A 14,456-nucleotide genomic window follows, 5' to 3' on the forward strand; every position below is an offset into this window, starting at 1 on the left:
CTCAAGCACGCGTGGGCTCCCCCACGCTGCCCCGGCCGCATCCTGCCCCTGCTCCCCTTCCCCAGCACCGCAGCACACGCGGCTGGGTCCATCCTGCACCTCCTGAACCCCTGGGAGCTGTTTTGGGCTGCGCTGCCAGGCACAGGAGCATCATTTCCGTGCGGGATCAGTGGGGCTTCACTCCGGTCCCCGCGCTGCCCGTGGGGGTGTGGGGACCACGGTGCCACCTCCCTTGGGAAAGGCAGGCTCGGAATGGCACCAGGGAAGGGACAGATCCTGCTGCGGAGGGGCTGAGGCGGCCAAATTTGGTCTCCAATTTCCCCCAGCAGCAGCAGAAGGTGTGCAAGAGTGTGAGCGGGTGTGCGAGAGTGTGAGTGAGTGTCCGCGGGTGTGCATGAGTGTGAGTGAGTGTGCGCGGGTGTGCTGAGCGATGCCGTTCCCACAACAGGGAGCGAGCAGGAGCCCAGAGAGCGCCCTAAGAGGCTGAACGGGGCTGCAGGTCCTTAATCCTGCACGCTGTGGGATGTAGCGAGGAGCATCACACACTGCACGGTGTGACACCCGCACTGTGTGACACCCGCACTGTGTGACACACACATGGTGTGACACCCGCACTGTGTGACACGTGCACTGTGTGACACCTGCACTGACACCTGCACTGTGTGACACCCACATGGTGTGACACCTGCACTGTGTGACACCCTTGCAGTGGGACACCTGCACTGTGTGACACCTGCACTGACACCTGCACTGTGTGACACCCACATGGTGTGACACCCGCACCGTGTGACACCCGCACCGTGTGACACCTGCACTGTGTGACACCCACATGGTGTGACACCCGCACCGTGTGACACCCGCACCGTGTGACACCCACATTGTGTGACACCCACATGGTGTGACACCCGCACAGTGTGACACCCACATGGTGTGACACCTGCACCGTGTGACACCCGCACTGTGTGACACCCGCACCGTGTGACACCTGCACGGCGCTGCAGGGCGCTCTGTGCCATAAGGACCCACATCCCCATGTCCCTGCACCCCGCAGGGCTCCGCAGCCCGCGCAGTTCTGAGTCTGTCCGGCAGCCCAGGGCTCTCCACCAAACCCGCCCCACGGCCGAGCAGCTCCGCACCCCACCTAGCTCCCCCCATCCCTGCAGCTCACCCCCGTGTGGCCCCGTCCCCCGGCAGCCCCGCAGCCCCAGCGGGCAGCCAGGGGGGCACGGGCAGAGCGGGCACGGCCGCGATCCCTCTGCACGACCCCCTGTGCGAGGGACATCGGTGCAGTCTGCAGCCAAACCCCGGCAAGGGCACCCGGGTACCACGGGGGCATCTCCCAGGGATGGTGATTCCTGGGGGAGTCCTGTGCAGGGCCAGCAGTTGGACTGAATGATCCTTGCACGGCCTTTCCAACTCAGGAGGTGCCATGACCACGTTTTAAATTTGGGATGCCCCCGTGCCGAGCCCCCCTGCCCGGGCCGGGGGTGGGGCTGGTGGCACCCTGTGCGAGGGTGGGCGATGCTCGTGGAGTTGCACAACACCGAGCGGAGCTGCCGGAGCCTCCAGCTCTGCGCTTCGGCCGCCGTTAACCATTAAACCAGAGCGGGGGCGGCCGCGGAACCTCCCCCGGGCCTCACCGGCTCCTGCGGGGCTGCGCTAGCGGGGGCTGCGGGATCGGACTCCCCAGGGACGGGGCAGATGGGGAATAAAGGCTGCTGCGGCTGTGCTCCCCCTCCCGTGCTGGTTTTGGGGCCCCGGGGGTGTCCCGGTTCCCGGTTGAACCCCGTTCCCGTGGCAGGGACACCCCGCGGGCGGCCCTGCCGGGGAGGCACCGGGCGCTTGGCCGGGTGCGGGGCGGGGTTTTCCCGGTTTGTTGCTTTTTTCACTCCTCGGAAAACACTCGGGGTTGGCGCCTCCAGCCCCACCTCCAGCAGAGTGGGGAACGGGGGGTGGCCGAGCGCCCCAGGATCCAGGCTGGGAACGTCCCCTCCCCAGGCAGGGGATCCCGGGTGCCACCCCAGCAACCCCGCAGCCCCCGAGCCGCGGGAATCGGCCGTGCCAGGCGGCCCGGGGCTGCTGGGGGACAGGCGGGGGGGGACAGGCGGGGGCCGCCATCCGGGACAGCCGCACGGACTCTGTCCCGGCCTTCAGGGCTGCTCGGTCCAGCAGGGGCAGGACCCGGCGGCGCCTCGGAGCCGCCCCGCGGGTTTTGGGGCAGGTGAGGGGCAGAACGCGGGTGGCACCAGCCGAGCCCCCCAAACACCCGTGCACCCCAAAACCCCCCGCACCCCATGTGTCACATGGATCCCACAGACCCCCTGCCCTACAGGTCCCCCCTGCCAGCCCAGGCACCCAGGGCGCCCCAGAACCCCTGCAGCCCACGGACCCCAAGCTTTCCGTGCACCCAGGGCATTCCATGCATCCCACGTGCCCAGGGCAGCCCACGCTCCCCATGGAGCCCACGCACCCCAAGTGTACCCCCATGCCTCTCAGCACCCCAAGAACCTCCTGCACCCCTCGCAGCCCACTCACACCCAGCCCCGCCATTCTGGGGGGGGGGGTTGGCAGTGATTTCTCGTGGTGGGCAGGACTGACGGTGGAATTAGGGACTTCTTTCCAACTTCTTTCCTACTGGGAACGGCGCACACACCCCAAAAGTCCAGACCACACCCCCTTTCTAGCAGAAGGTGACTATAACTTTTGGGGAAGCCCTAGAGCTGATGGGGGAGCCCTACAGGCGAGTTATAGGGGATTTAAAACTTCGGAGAGAACTTTGGGGGAAACCTACAAGTTTTGGGGAGTATAACTTTGTGAGGAGCTCTGCAACGTTTGAAGAACCCCTGTAACTTATCGGCAGCCCTATAATTTGGCGGGGGTCATCACTTTGGAGCGAATCCCCCAAATTTTAACGCTGCGTGTTTCACCCGGGTAAGTCCGCAGGAGCCGTTGGGAGTTTTGCGGGATGCTCCGCGGTGACGGCATCCCCGCGTTTATTTGGGCAGCACCCAGAATCCCGAGCCGTAACAACAAAATCGCAACTTTCGGGGGTCCTCCGCGACTTTTGGGGAGCCCCGCGAGTTTGGCGGGAAAAGGCGGGGGTGACTTGAGGGCGGCCCCGGGGGTGCCGGCGTGGACTCATTGGTGAGCGGGAGTGACCCGGGCGGCCTGGCGGAGGTGGGGTGGGGTTGTTTTGGGGGGGGGGGTGTTTTGTTTTTTGGGGGGGTCCCGCGGGCAGCGCGCGCGGCAGGAGGGCGGGGCGCGCGAAGATGGCCGCTGCCGGCGGGGGCGTGGCGCGGCCGGCCAGGGGGGCGCGGCCGGCTCGCGAGGGCGGGGGCGTGGCCGCCGCGAGCGAAGTGGCAGCGGGCCTCGGCCAATCAGCGGCGCTGAGAGCAGCGGCCGCGTTCCAGCCCGCGCGCTCCGGCCAATGGCGCGGCGCTCGGGGGGCGTGGCCCGGCCGGCGCCGACACCGGGGCCGCGCGCGGCGGAGCGCGCTCCCCCCGCCGGGCCGCGGCCGCTCCGCGCATGGACCCCCCGCGCCCGCCCGCGGTCCTAATGCCCGCCCGCCGCCGCCGCCGCCCGCCGCCGCCGACCGCGCCGCCCGCCGCCCGCGCCGACCCCGCCAAGGTACCGGGGGGGGCGGCGGCGGAGACCGGGGTGGGATCCGGGGGAGGCGGCGGGGGGGCGGTGACAGCTGACAGCGGCCCGCCCGAAACTTTCCCCGCCGGTAAAATGGCGCCGCGATGGGATAAACTTTGGGGGGCGGGAAGTGGGGGGGTTGTGGCGGCGGGGCGCGGAGGGGGGGGGTGGGTCACAGCAGCCGCGCCCCCGGCGGGATCGTCTCGCCTGGATCGCAGCGCTTTGGGATCTTCCCGGGATCTCCCGCCGCGGGGACCCGCCCGGCCCCGCCCCAGGGAGAGCGGCCGGGATCCGCTTGGTGCGGGATCCGCTTGGAGCGGGATCCGCTTGGTGCTGGATCCCGTGGGATCTCCCCGGAGCGGGATCCGCTCGGTGCCGGAGCCCGGGCAGCGGGTGCCGGTGTCGGGCTGGCCTGGCGGGCACGAGTGCGCTCCCAGCGCTGGGATAGCCGCTGGATCCCGGGTGATCCGCTCAGAGCGGGAAAAACTTGGGGTGTGGATCCACAAGGTGCGGATCTACACCGGCATGTGGGATGTAGGTGCTGCCACCTTAGAGCTGCGTTGCCAGGAGGGTGTCAGGTCCTGGCCCTGTGGAGATCCCTGCTGATGCTCAGCCAGTGGGTGATGGTGCTGGCAGCGGCATCACAGGGGCATCTGGAGAGTGCTCAGGAACTCCTGGCTGGATCCCACTGCGACCTGGCGGGATCCACTTGGGATTTACCCCAGGGGGAGTGGCTGGCAGGGTCCCACCACAGCCCTGCCCGGAGGCGCTGATCCAGCTCCCCAAACCCAGCTCCCCAAAACCCAGCTCCGCATCCCACCGAGGCCGTGGGCATCCCTGCGGACCCCAGTGCTCGGGGGGATCCCTGCGGACCCCAGTGCTCGGGGGGATCCCTGCTGCCCGCTGCCGTGTCTCCCGCAGGCTCCGCTGGGACCCGAGGGCTGGCTGGGGGAGCCGCCGTCGCGCCAGGAGGAGGAGGCCGTGCTGCGGGCGCTGGACGCGGGGCTGGAGCGCTGCCTGGCGCTGCACTCGGCCGTGCAGTGCATCCCCGTGCCCCGGCACAGGTAGGGACACCGTGCAGTGCATCCCCGTGCCCCGGCACAGGCAGGGACACCGGCACGGCCGACACCCGCCCGCCGGCGCCGGGATTCTTTCTGCAGGAGGACTTTGGCCGCTGTTGGCCATGCCAGGATCCCCGTGGTGAGAGGCTGTCCCGCTGTGGCAGCTCCGGGGACTCCCAGCTGGGAGCATCACCAGGTTATCTGTTTGCAAAATGCTTTTGGGTGCTCTTGACCTCTTGGTTTTTTTTTTTAATCTAAATTTTTTTATAGTTTTTTCCCACCTCAAGGAGCTGTTTGGCCTTAGGCAAGCCATCCCTGTGTCTCTAGGCAGGATGCAGCTGCCAGTACCCTCTGGCACAGTGCTGCCCACAGTCATGGAGGGTTGCCCCTGCATGCCACAGGCAGTGGCATTTTGGCAGCTTGCCTGCACTGCTGCCTGTGCCATGCCTGGGGGAGTTCCAGCCAGCTGCTGGATGATCCCTGGAGGGATCAGCAGCATCTTGGGATGCTGCAGGGTGTGGGGCACCTGTGGGTGCCTTTCCACCTGGTGATGCCACCAACATGGTGGGGCCACTGAGACCTTGTGCCACCCCTGTACACCCACACAAACCACCCTGGGGTGGGTGCAGGCCACTGTGGGTGGGAGGTCCTGGCACCTCAGTGGGGGAGGGAAAGTAACAGAGGGTCCCAGGGGCCTGTCCATCCTGACACAGCCCCCTGTGCTCTTGTTGGCAGGAAGCTCTCGGGCAAGGCAGGCATTGATGAGGTGATGGCAGCTGCGGTGCTCACCAGCCTCTCCGCCAGCCCCCTGGTGCTTGGGCACCCACCGGCCACTCATGCCACAGGTAAGAGCATGTCCCTGTCCCCCCATCCCTGGACGTGTGTCCCACAGCAGGACCTGACCTTCCTCTTCCTCCTCCTCACCAGAGCCTGGCAGTGAGGTCTGGAAGGAGGCTCCTGCCATGTCCTCCAGCTGCAGCAGCAGCAGCAACACCAGCGGGGACTGGAGCTGGGACCCCTCCAGCGACCGATCCACCCCCTCCACCCCCTCACCCCCCCTCTCCAGCCACGTCCCCAGCACCTTCCTGCCTGGCCCACTCCCAGATGAGGGCCCTGATGAGCCCGACGGCACCCACTTCGTCTTTGGAGAGCCCACCCCACGGAAGAGGAAGGTGGGATGAAGCTGGGGATGATGATGGGGGTGAAGCTGGGTTTTGGGAATAGTAAGGATGGAGATGAAGAAGAGGATGAGGTTAAGGATGGGGATGACAGTTGGGATGAGTTTGGGAATGGGGAGAGTGAGGATGGAGATGAGAATAAGGATGTCATTTGGGGTGGGAATGAAGAGGATGAGGTTGGAGATAGGGATGAGAGCTGTGATGAGTTTGGGGATGTGGGTGATGATGGGGGTAAGGTTGGGGATGAAAATGAGGATGGTATTTGTGCTGGGATGACAGTGGGGCTGGAGATGAGGCTGGGCATGAGGATGAGGATGGGGATGGGGCTGCCAGCCTCACACCTCTCTCCTGCAGAACTCCACCAAGGTGATGTTCAAGTGCTTGTGGAAGAGCTGCGGCAAAGTCCTCAGCAGCTCCTCAGGGATGCAGAAGCACATCCGAACCATGCACCTTGGGTAAGCACATGGGGTACCCCTGGTCACCCCCAGACCCTCTGGTACCCCCTGCAGGGTGCTGCAGTGCTGGGGGACAGTGTCCCAGCCAGCCTCTGCTCTCCCCGCAGCCGGAAAGCCGACCTGGAGCAGAGCGATGGTGAGGAGGATTTCTACTACACGGAGCTGGACGTGGACGTGGAGGCGCTGACTGACGGGCTCTCCAGCCTCACCCCGGTGTCTCCCACCTCCTCGGTGCCTCCCGCCTTCCCCGGCCCCGAGGCTCCTCTGCCGCCGGCCCTGCCCATCCTCGAGCTGGCCCTGGCCTCCCCCTGCAGCCCCCCGGGGCCCCCCGGCCGCTGCCATGTCCACACCGACCACGCGTACCAGGTGGGGGGACAGGGATGGAGGGGGACAGGGATGGGGCACAGGGATGGAGGTAGGGACAGCAATGAAGTGAGCACAGGGATGGAGGTAGGGAGGGGATGGAGGCGGGCCTGCTGCACTCCCTCATCACCTTGTCTGATGAGGGTTGTGTCCTCTCTCTCCAGGGCTGCCGGACCCCCCCGCGGCCACCCGTGTCCCCCACTGTCCCCACCCCGCCACCACCCAAGCCACCGGCCGTGCCCAGGTGAGCCATTGCTATCGTGCCCCACGCCGTCCCCTCTCCCCCGCGTGTGTCCCCGGTTGTGACTTGTCCCTGTGCCCGCAGGCGGCCGCGGGGCGAGGCCAAGAAGTGCCGCAAGGTGTACGGCATGGAGCACCGGGAGATGTGGTGCACGGCGTGCCGCTGGAAGAAGGCGTGCCAGCGCTTCCTCGACTGACGGAGCCCCGCCGCTCCCTCCTTCTTGCACATTTTGCACTCGAGGTGCCTTCGCGCCCCCCCGGCCGCCCCCCGCACTCAGGGAACGGCCCCCCGAAAGCTTTATGCACACACACAGCCCCCCCTGCCACGGAGCTTGTCCCCCCTGCCTTGTTTTCCCTTTGAAAATAAGCTAAATCCATCGATCCGACCCCGCTCCTTGCCGGGGGGGGGCTGGCAGGGGGTGTCTGGCTGCTCCCGGCCCCCTCCCCACTCTGGTTTGGGGACCCCCCCATGGCTGAATAAGCTGTGCCTGTGGCCGGTTTTGGGGGTTTGGAAAAGGGGGTGTCTGTTCCTGCCCCCCGCCTGCTCCCGGGGGGCAGCCCCAGTGCCCAGGGCAGAGGTGGGCGCCTGCCCCCCCAGGGGGGTTTTTACTCTTTGTAATGTCATTTCTCTCTCTCGTTTTGGGGAGCCCCCGCCGGGGCCATGCCCCGGGAAGTGCCTGCAGGAATGCGCCCATTTGCACTAAGCCAAACTGCACAAAGAGGGGTCTTTTTGTTTTCCTTTACTTTTATTTTTTTTTTTCCTTCGTGTGGTTTTTATTTTTTAAATAAAATATATGAAAATTCGTATTTTTACCTACTCCCTCCCACAGCACGAGAGCGCGCGGGCCGCGGGGTGCCTCCAGCCCTGGGCGGGTTTCAAGGGGTTTAATTCACTTTAAACCCCTTTTTTACCCCCAAAAAACCCCATTTTCCCCTCAAAACCCTTTCTCCCCTCTGCTCCTGTCATTCTCCAGCCCAGGCAGCAGCTCGGTTTGGCCAGGCCATGCCCCCCTGCTCCTCTCCCCATGCAGGGAGGGGACAGGGGGGTGGTGGCCCTGCCACCCTCCTGCCCTGTGGGAAGGTTCCCTTTGCATCAGGGACCCCCCATTGCAGGGTCCCCCCTTGCAGGGTTGGACACTGCTTGGGCCCCATGGGTCAGGCTGGTGCTGTGCCCCCACTTGTCCCCTCCAGGGATGTGATGTATCAGATCCAAAAGAAAAAAAAAATAAATACTTGGATTTTTTTTTTTAATGATTCCTGTTCTTTAGTTACTGTTAAGACAGGCAGGGTGGGCACCCCGGGCCCCTTGGCACCCCCAGACCCACTGCTGTCACCCCCCTCCTGCATCCCACATCCCCCAGGGATGGCATCACCCTGTGCATCCTCCTGGGAGTTACTTTAATTTCAGATAATGCCCAAAAAAAATCAGGAAATTGCCACCATCAGGCAGCAGGGAGGAAGGGAATGAGCCACAGGTGCCTGTTTGTGATGGGGAAGGGGAAGGTGGAGGGAGCAGCACCCCCAGCCTGGGGGTGAGCAGGGATCCCTGCTGGTCCCCATGTTGCCCCATCCTTCCACACAGGGCAAGGAAGAAAATAATAATAATTACATATTAAAAAAAAAAAAGAAAAGAAAAAGCAGACAAAATTGTAGCAGCAATTTCCCAATTTATTGAACTGATTGATTTTTGCAGGTATGTCTAAGCTAAATCCCATCACAAAGGTTCTATCCGAGGGGCAGCCCCCGGCAGGTGAGGAACTGGGCAGCAACTAGAAAATAAAATCAGATTTACCTGAAACTACATTGACAGAAAATCAGTACAACACAGCATGTTCTCCCACTGACTTCTGGTTACGAAATCTCCTCAACCTCCCCAAAATATTAAACACATCTTCAATACAAACACAGGTTTATAATAATTAATATAAAGTCAGTATAATATAGAATATTCCCAGCAAAAAAAAAATCAACAATCTTCAAACACCATCCTTTTTGTGTTTGTTCAGCTTTATTTTTGTAGACAGGTTTAAAGCACGTTGAAAAATAAATATATATGAAAGCATACACACAGCACTCTGACTAGGGGGACTAAAAAAAAAAAAAGTTGAAATTCAAAACACGACTCAGGATCTACAAAATCAAAGGAACCATTAATTATGGCTTTTGTAGGAGTCACATGTGTCACAGAATGAGCAAAAATTAGATTATCTTTCAGAATATTGCAAAAAATTCCAGTTTTTGCATTGTTTTCATGGAGTTTCTTTCCTCAAGGGTGATGTGCAAAAGGGGGAGCTTTGAGGGGAGGTGCTCAGGGTCAGCCCCCAAACGCAGCCACCCACCCCAAAGCCACAGCTTTGCCTGGGGGAAATGGAGTGTTTAAAGGCAGGAGTGGGGAGAGGAAAAACAAAATGGGAAGTAATGCTGGAGTGGGTTTCCTTCTGGACAAAAATTACTCATTTTGTTGTCCAAAAACCAGATTTTTGATTAAAGAAGGAAAAAAAAAAAAAAAAAAAAAGAAAAAGGAAAGGACAATCACTTTGCAAACCTTCATTAGGGAATCCCCCTCTGCTTCCCCACAAAGCCGCTCTGCAGCTGTGAGTGAGGCTTTGGGGTGACCTTAAAAACCATAAAACTGGGGAATTCACGGTTTCAAGAATATTTCTGGAAATCCCAAATCAACACAAGGACCTTGTTTATCTCCATCCTTTAAGATGTTCTCCAAGTCCATGGATCCCTGGGATGTTCTCCAGAGGGCTCAGACAGGACGACGCCCTCTGCCCCATTCCGCTCTCTACTCCTGGCACTCAGATTTAAAATAAAAAATGAGGGTAATCAAGGAATTCAAGGAGGAACATTTACATGTACAAATGCTTTAAAAAAATGAATTGCAAGTTCTCAAGACGGAGTATATCCATGTTTTACCTCTACGGGAGTTATTGTTGTGGAACTAAGTCTGTATATATATACACACACATATATATATATTTAGAAAAAATTAAAAAAAGGGAACCTCAGTGAAGTATAGAAAGCCCTGAAGGGAAATACAAAGACAAGATGCAGAACAGGCAGAATTAGTGGGGTTTTGTTTAAATCTCCAAGAGCAGAAGTTTGCATAGGCAGTATATCCGAGCGACCCCGGAGAGAAGCTGGAGGGATGCGATCACCTGGAGTGACTGATGAAGTTTATAAAGTTTCAGCATAAAAAACACGCCCAAATTCCTGTTTTTCAAACCCAAGTCGGAGCATGGAAGGTTAAAGATGAATCCCTGTGTTTCCAACTCTGCACAGCTCCATCAGAACAAAGCACTTCAGTAGACATCAGGTGTTAGAAGGGTTTTATTTGGTACACGGTGTGTGTTAGTGGGACAGAAGCACATGGGAGGTTATGACATGGGAAAAGTTAGTTTTTATGTGGATTTTCTATTTTTCTCTCCCTTTTTTTTTTTGCTTTATTTTTTGCATCCTCAGTTCAAAGAGCCTCAAAGTGACACAATTTGGAAACACTCCTGAGCGCTACCTGGCTCTCTGCCCACCTTTAATAAAAATAAGGAAAGAAAAGAATAAAATATTTCCAAGGGGATTGTGAAGAAAGCTCAGCACATGGTAATTCTGATGGCAAAATTGAGTCACCCAAGGGCAGGGAGGAAGAGGAGGGCTTGGCCCACACCTGCTCCTCCTCAGAAGGTGGATGCACACACCAGCATTGGAGGGGATGGGCCATTGGAATGTGACACAAACCCAGGGGTTTGAACTGTTTAGGCTTTAAAATTCTCTTTAAAATAGATTTTTACATATAAAAAGCAAAGCTAAAGATAAATCTTTTAAGTACTGTATGTATTTGACTACATGCAACAGGTGAGGCTGCACATTCAGGATTTCAGGCACCCCCTAACCCCTCCCTATTTACAGGGTAAATGACAATAAATACAGAGCCCACACTCTGGGGGGGCCAAAATCAGGATAAGGGAACAGCCTCCTCACTCTCTGGGATTCCCCAAAGCCATTGGAAAAGGGTATATAAAGGTCCAATTGTGACATACTGGGTGGGTTTTTACAGCTTTTTAAATAGGGGAAGAGAAAGAAAGAAATTAAAACGCAAAATGAGATTTTTACAAGTTAAGAAAATGTTCTTCCATGACCTGCTCTGCTCTTCCCATATTTAAAGAAGAGGGTTATCCGTGCTCACTGCCTAAAGCAACAAGTGCCACTAACTCATCCAGTCAAAGGGGCAGCAGCAGCAGCAGGGTTGGTGTGGCCCCACTGAGCCACAGGGAGGATTTTAGGAAAGATCCGTGTTCCCACAGCACTGAACATCCCCAAATCCATGGGGCAGGAGCCTGGAGGCTCCCAATGGAAGCAAGGCTGAACTGGATGTAGAGAGAAGGTGGTGAATGTCTGCAAGGAGCTGAGGAGCAGAGAAAGAGAGTGAATGCCATAAACCCAGGATGCAGCTGGAAGGAGGGAAGGGAGGGAGATCCCAGCTCCTGCAGGTGCCAGGATCGAGGCTCCCACCACGCTCCATGAAATCCTGGCACCAAGTGGCTTAAATCCTTTCAGGTTATTTGCTTCATGGGGGTTTATTGTACAATTTGCTTTTAATTCCTTTGCTGGGTGGAACCACGCTTTTCCTCACGGACCACCAGGCCTGCAGGAAGGAAAATAGCACCTTGAGTCATTTGGCTTCTGGCAATGGGGTGTCTTTCGTGGCAGGTTTCAAGGTACCACAGTCACAGACATCATAAAAAATTGCTTGATGGCAAGGATGGAGTGAGGTCTTCAGCTTTTTTTAAAAATTTATTTTAAAAAGCACCAGAAGCAAAGAGGTGAAGGTAGAACAAGCTGTTTCTCAGGAACAAGACAATTCCAACATATGCTGTTGCTGTTGTTATTTAGGTGTCACTGAAAGAAGGCAACAGTGGCCGATATGAACAGGGAGAATCCAACTGTCTGGAACAGCCCAACAGAGTCTGAGGAGATGCTGGGAGAGAAACCTGGTTCTTATTTAAAGAAAAAATGGTTTATTGGAAAATTTACGTGGAACCAGTGCAACTAAAGCTGATGTTTTTTGTCATGAATTAAGTAGGTGTTAGACCTACCCATGATCAACAAGAATGTTGAGATTGGCAAGGAAGAACAAGGTAGCCAGGTGAAATCTTGGCCCCACAAAAGTCCATGGGATGGGAGCAGCAGGATTTCACCCTGCTGGGATCTCCTCACCTCGGCTTCTCGCCTTCCCCAGCTCATCCTGCACTTGGCTGAATGCCTTCATTTTGCGACAGTTTGCATATATTTGTGAAAAAGGCAGCTGAGCAAAGGGAGAAAAGTGAAGATCTTTGTGGAGAAGAATGACAGGTACAGAATTGTGTCCTCTAGAGCAAAAGGTGCTTCCAGAAGCACAAATGTGTTTCAGTGCTTGTGGATGATAAAGGCTGGAAGACAGGATGTGGGTAAGATGCCAGGAGGTCCAAGAAAAGTCACAATCTGTTTTTGATGGTGATTCTTTTGGAAGCTAAGAATCCAAGAGAAGTATTCGTAAGGCTGTAGTCTGACTTGCCTTTTGATCTATTTGGCTCCATAAAATATAATTAAAACTCTTTAAATAACTTTGCAAAAGGCCTGTATCATCAGGGGAAGCCCTCCAACACATCCATCCATCTGCTTTCACAACCTTAGCTTGAAATTCCACTGCTGCTGGGATTTTAGCACAGACAAGGTGTAAAAAAAACCCAACCAACCAACAAACCTGCTTTGGACACAAAGACCTCCCCGGTGCTCGGTTTGGAGTGGGAAGGGGAGGAGGATTCATGCTTCACCAGCCTCCCCACACCTGCAGAGACCACCTCCCTCCTGGGCAGCCTGGCTGGCTTGGCTGAAGGGGTGGCCATGGGCAGGGGGTCACAGGGGGAAAAGGGAAAGGGAAAAGGGGGAAGGCGAAGTCAGTCGTGCCGCTGGAAGCGACCCTGCTAAGACAGTGTCTGAGTGGAACAGAGAAGGACTTGTTTAGAAAACACAAGAGTTATTTTGCACACATGGACGACAACAAGGCTACTTAGTTTTTCCAACATACTCCTTCCTCCCCACCCTCCCTCCCCCTACAAACAACAGAGCGAAACAAAAAAAAAAAAAACAACAAAAAACAATCCCTAAGAAATCCAGGTAAAATCCTTGTCGTTCTCCCCAGAGTTGTCCTGCTCCTGCGGGGAGTCGACATCTTTGTCATCATCCAAAATCACATCATCCTGTGACATCCCCACGTCATCCTTCCACTTGATGTCGTCGTCGTCTCCCATCTCCTCGTCTCCTTCCACTTTGATGTCATCTGGATCCTCCATGTACGGCCCCTCCCCGGGGTAGCACTCCTCGGGGGAGCCCTCTGCCCCGTTGTGGTCCAGGTGCCCGGCGATGCCGCGGCCGGAGCAGTCGGCGCAGACGCCGTGGCGGCGCGAGCCGTGCTTGATCCCCACGCTGGCTGCTGACATGAACACCCGGTTGCAAACCTTGCAGACGTATTTTTTATCTTTGCTGTGGACCTGGAGAAGAAGAAAGACCACAGAGGTGAGTGCCAATGGAGGTGGAATGAGGGCTGCTCCCGTGTCCTTGCAAAGGCAAATCCGCAATTGCTACCTGAGGTCACAACTGGCTTTCACCATGAGCTCAAACCCACCAGGATTAATTCAACCCTGCAGTGATGACACACAATGGAAAATCCTTTGGGACTGCCTGCTCATCATCACACTCATAAGTCTGAGACAAACTTTTATCTTAATTTTTTTTTCTTCCTTTTTCCTTCTGTTTTTCTGGGGTGACATAGTTGTGTCACACCCACCATCTATGCTCTGGCTGCAGGTTCCCCTGCCCTGAGCCAGTCCCCATGACATTCTTCTACTGCATCAAGAAAAGGCATTAAATTTTATTACTTTTTTTTAAAGCAGTTGGACAGGGCTGCTCAGAGTCATCCAGCAGGATCTATAGGTATCACTCACTTTCAACTCGTACAAGAGGAAAATGTTAAAAACAAATAAAGAAACAATCCACAAGCACCAGTTCTGTTCAGAGAAGAACAACCCTGATCAAACCAGTGTTAATGTCATGGTGATTTAGCGGTCTCCCTCCTGATCCCACTGCTGTCCAGAACCAAAGAACAGAAGCACTTGGAATTTCTCCTGTATCTCCCATAAAATGCATCTGAATGCTCTTCGCACCTTATTTCTGACTACTTTGGTTTGACAAAAATGTTTTTCTTTCATAACTCATGCTGCAAGAATCCTATGGGATATGAAGCTATCACAGAATACATGGCCAGTAAAGGAAGCAAGGAAAATGCTCTGCAGGATAAAAGAATTCACTTCCAGAGTCAAACTGCACTATTCAGTGAGAAAAACTGCATACTTTGAGAAGGACAAAATGCCTATTTAAAGGTGAAATCTGTCCCTAGTCACTTTTGCCCTGCGTGGAAAGCAAGGAGCTTGTCAAACAATCCACCTGCTCCTCTACCAAATAAACCAGGGCAGTGAGAATTC

At 56.6% G+C, this 14,456-nt stretch overlaps 2 protein-coding genes across 9 annotated transcripts in view; one reads left to right on the top strand and one right to left on the bottom strand.

Moving 5' to 3' along the window:
- The first annotated feature begins 3,472 nt into the window (after window positions 1-3,472).
- On the top strand, window positions 3,473-7,267 carry SLC2A4RG (SLC2A4 regulator). The gene is made up of 8 exons (XM_077187402.1): window positions 3,473-3,627; window positions 4,561-4,703; window positions 5,436-5,545; window positions 5,628-5,872; window positions 6,233-6,333; window positions 6,441-6,699; window positions 6,861-6,940; window positions 7,022-7,267. Exons 1-8 carry the CDS (start codon window positions 3,526-3,528, stop codon window positions 7,131-7,133), a joined length of 1,152 nt encoding a protein of 383 aa, XP_077043517.1. The 5' UTR covers window positions 3,473-3,525; the 3' UTR covers window positions 7,134-7,267.
- A 1,316-nt stretch (window positions 7,268-8,583) lies between these two features.
- Window positions 8,584-14,456, bottom strand: part of ZBTB46 (zinc finger and BTB domain containing 46) — a 53,016-nt gene continuing 47,143 nt past the window's right edge. For all 8 annotated transcript variants that reach the window (XM_077187245.1, XM_054644243.2, XM_054644242.2 and 5 more), the window contains one exon: window positions 8,584-13,466. In XM_077187245.1, coding sequence (XP_077043360.1) covers window positions 13,080-13,466 — 387 coding nt within the window. In that variant the 3' untranslated portion in view covers window positions 8,584-13,079. The remainder of the gene's footprint in view (window positions 13,467-14,456) is intronic.

This window comes from Agelaius phoeniceus, chromosome 17 (genome assembly GCF_051311805.1).
Source record: "Agelaius phoeniceus isolate bAgePho1 chromosome 17, bAgePho1.hap1, whole genome shotgun sequence".
In the NCBI taxonomy this organism is placed as follows: domain Eukaryota; kingdom Metazoa; phylum Chordata; class Aves; order Passeriformes; family Icteridae; genus Agelaius; species Agelaius phoeniceus.

Coding starts and splice junctions, on each gene's coding strand:
- SLC2A4RG (XM_077187402.1), top strand. CDS start 3,526: ATGGACCCCCCGCGCCCGCCCGCGGTCCTAATGCCCGCCCGCCGCCGC. Junction 5,546..5,627: donor ACCGGCCACTCATGCCACAG/GTAAGAGCATGT, acceptor CCTCCTCACCAG/AGCCTGGCAGTGAGGTCTGG. Junction 5,873..6,232: donor CCACCCCACGGAAGAGGAAG/GTGGGATGAAGC, acceptor TCTCTCCTGCAG/AACTCCACCAAGGTGATGTT.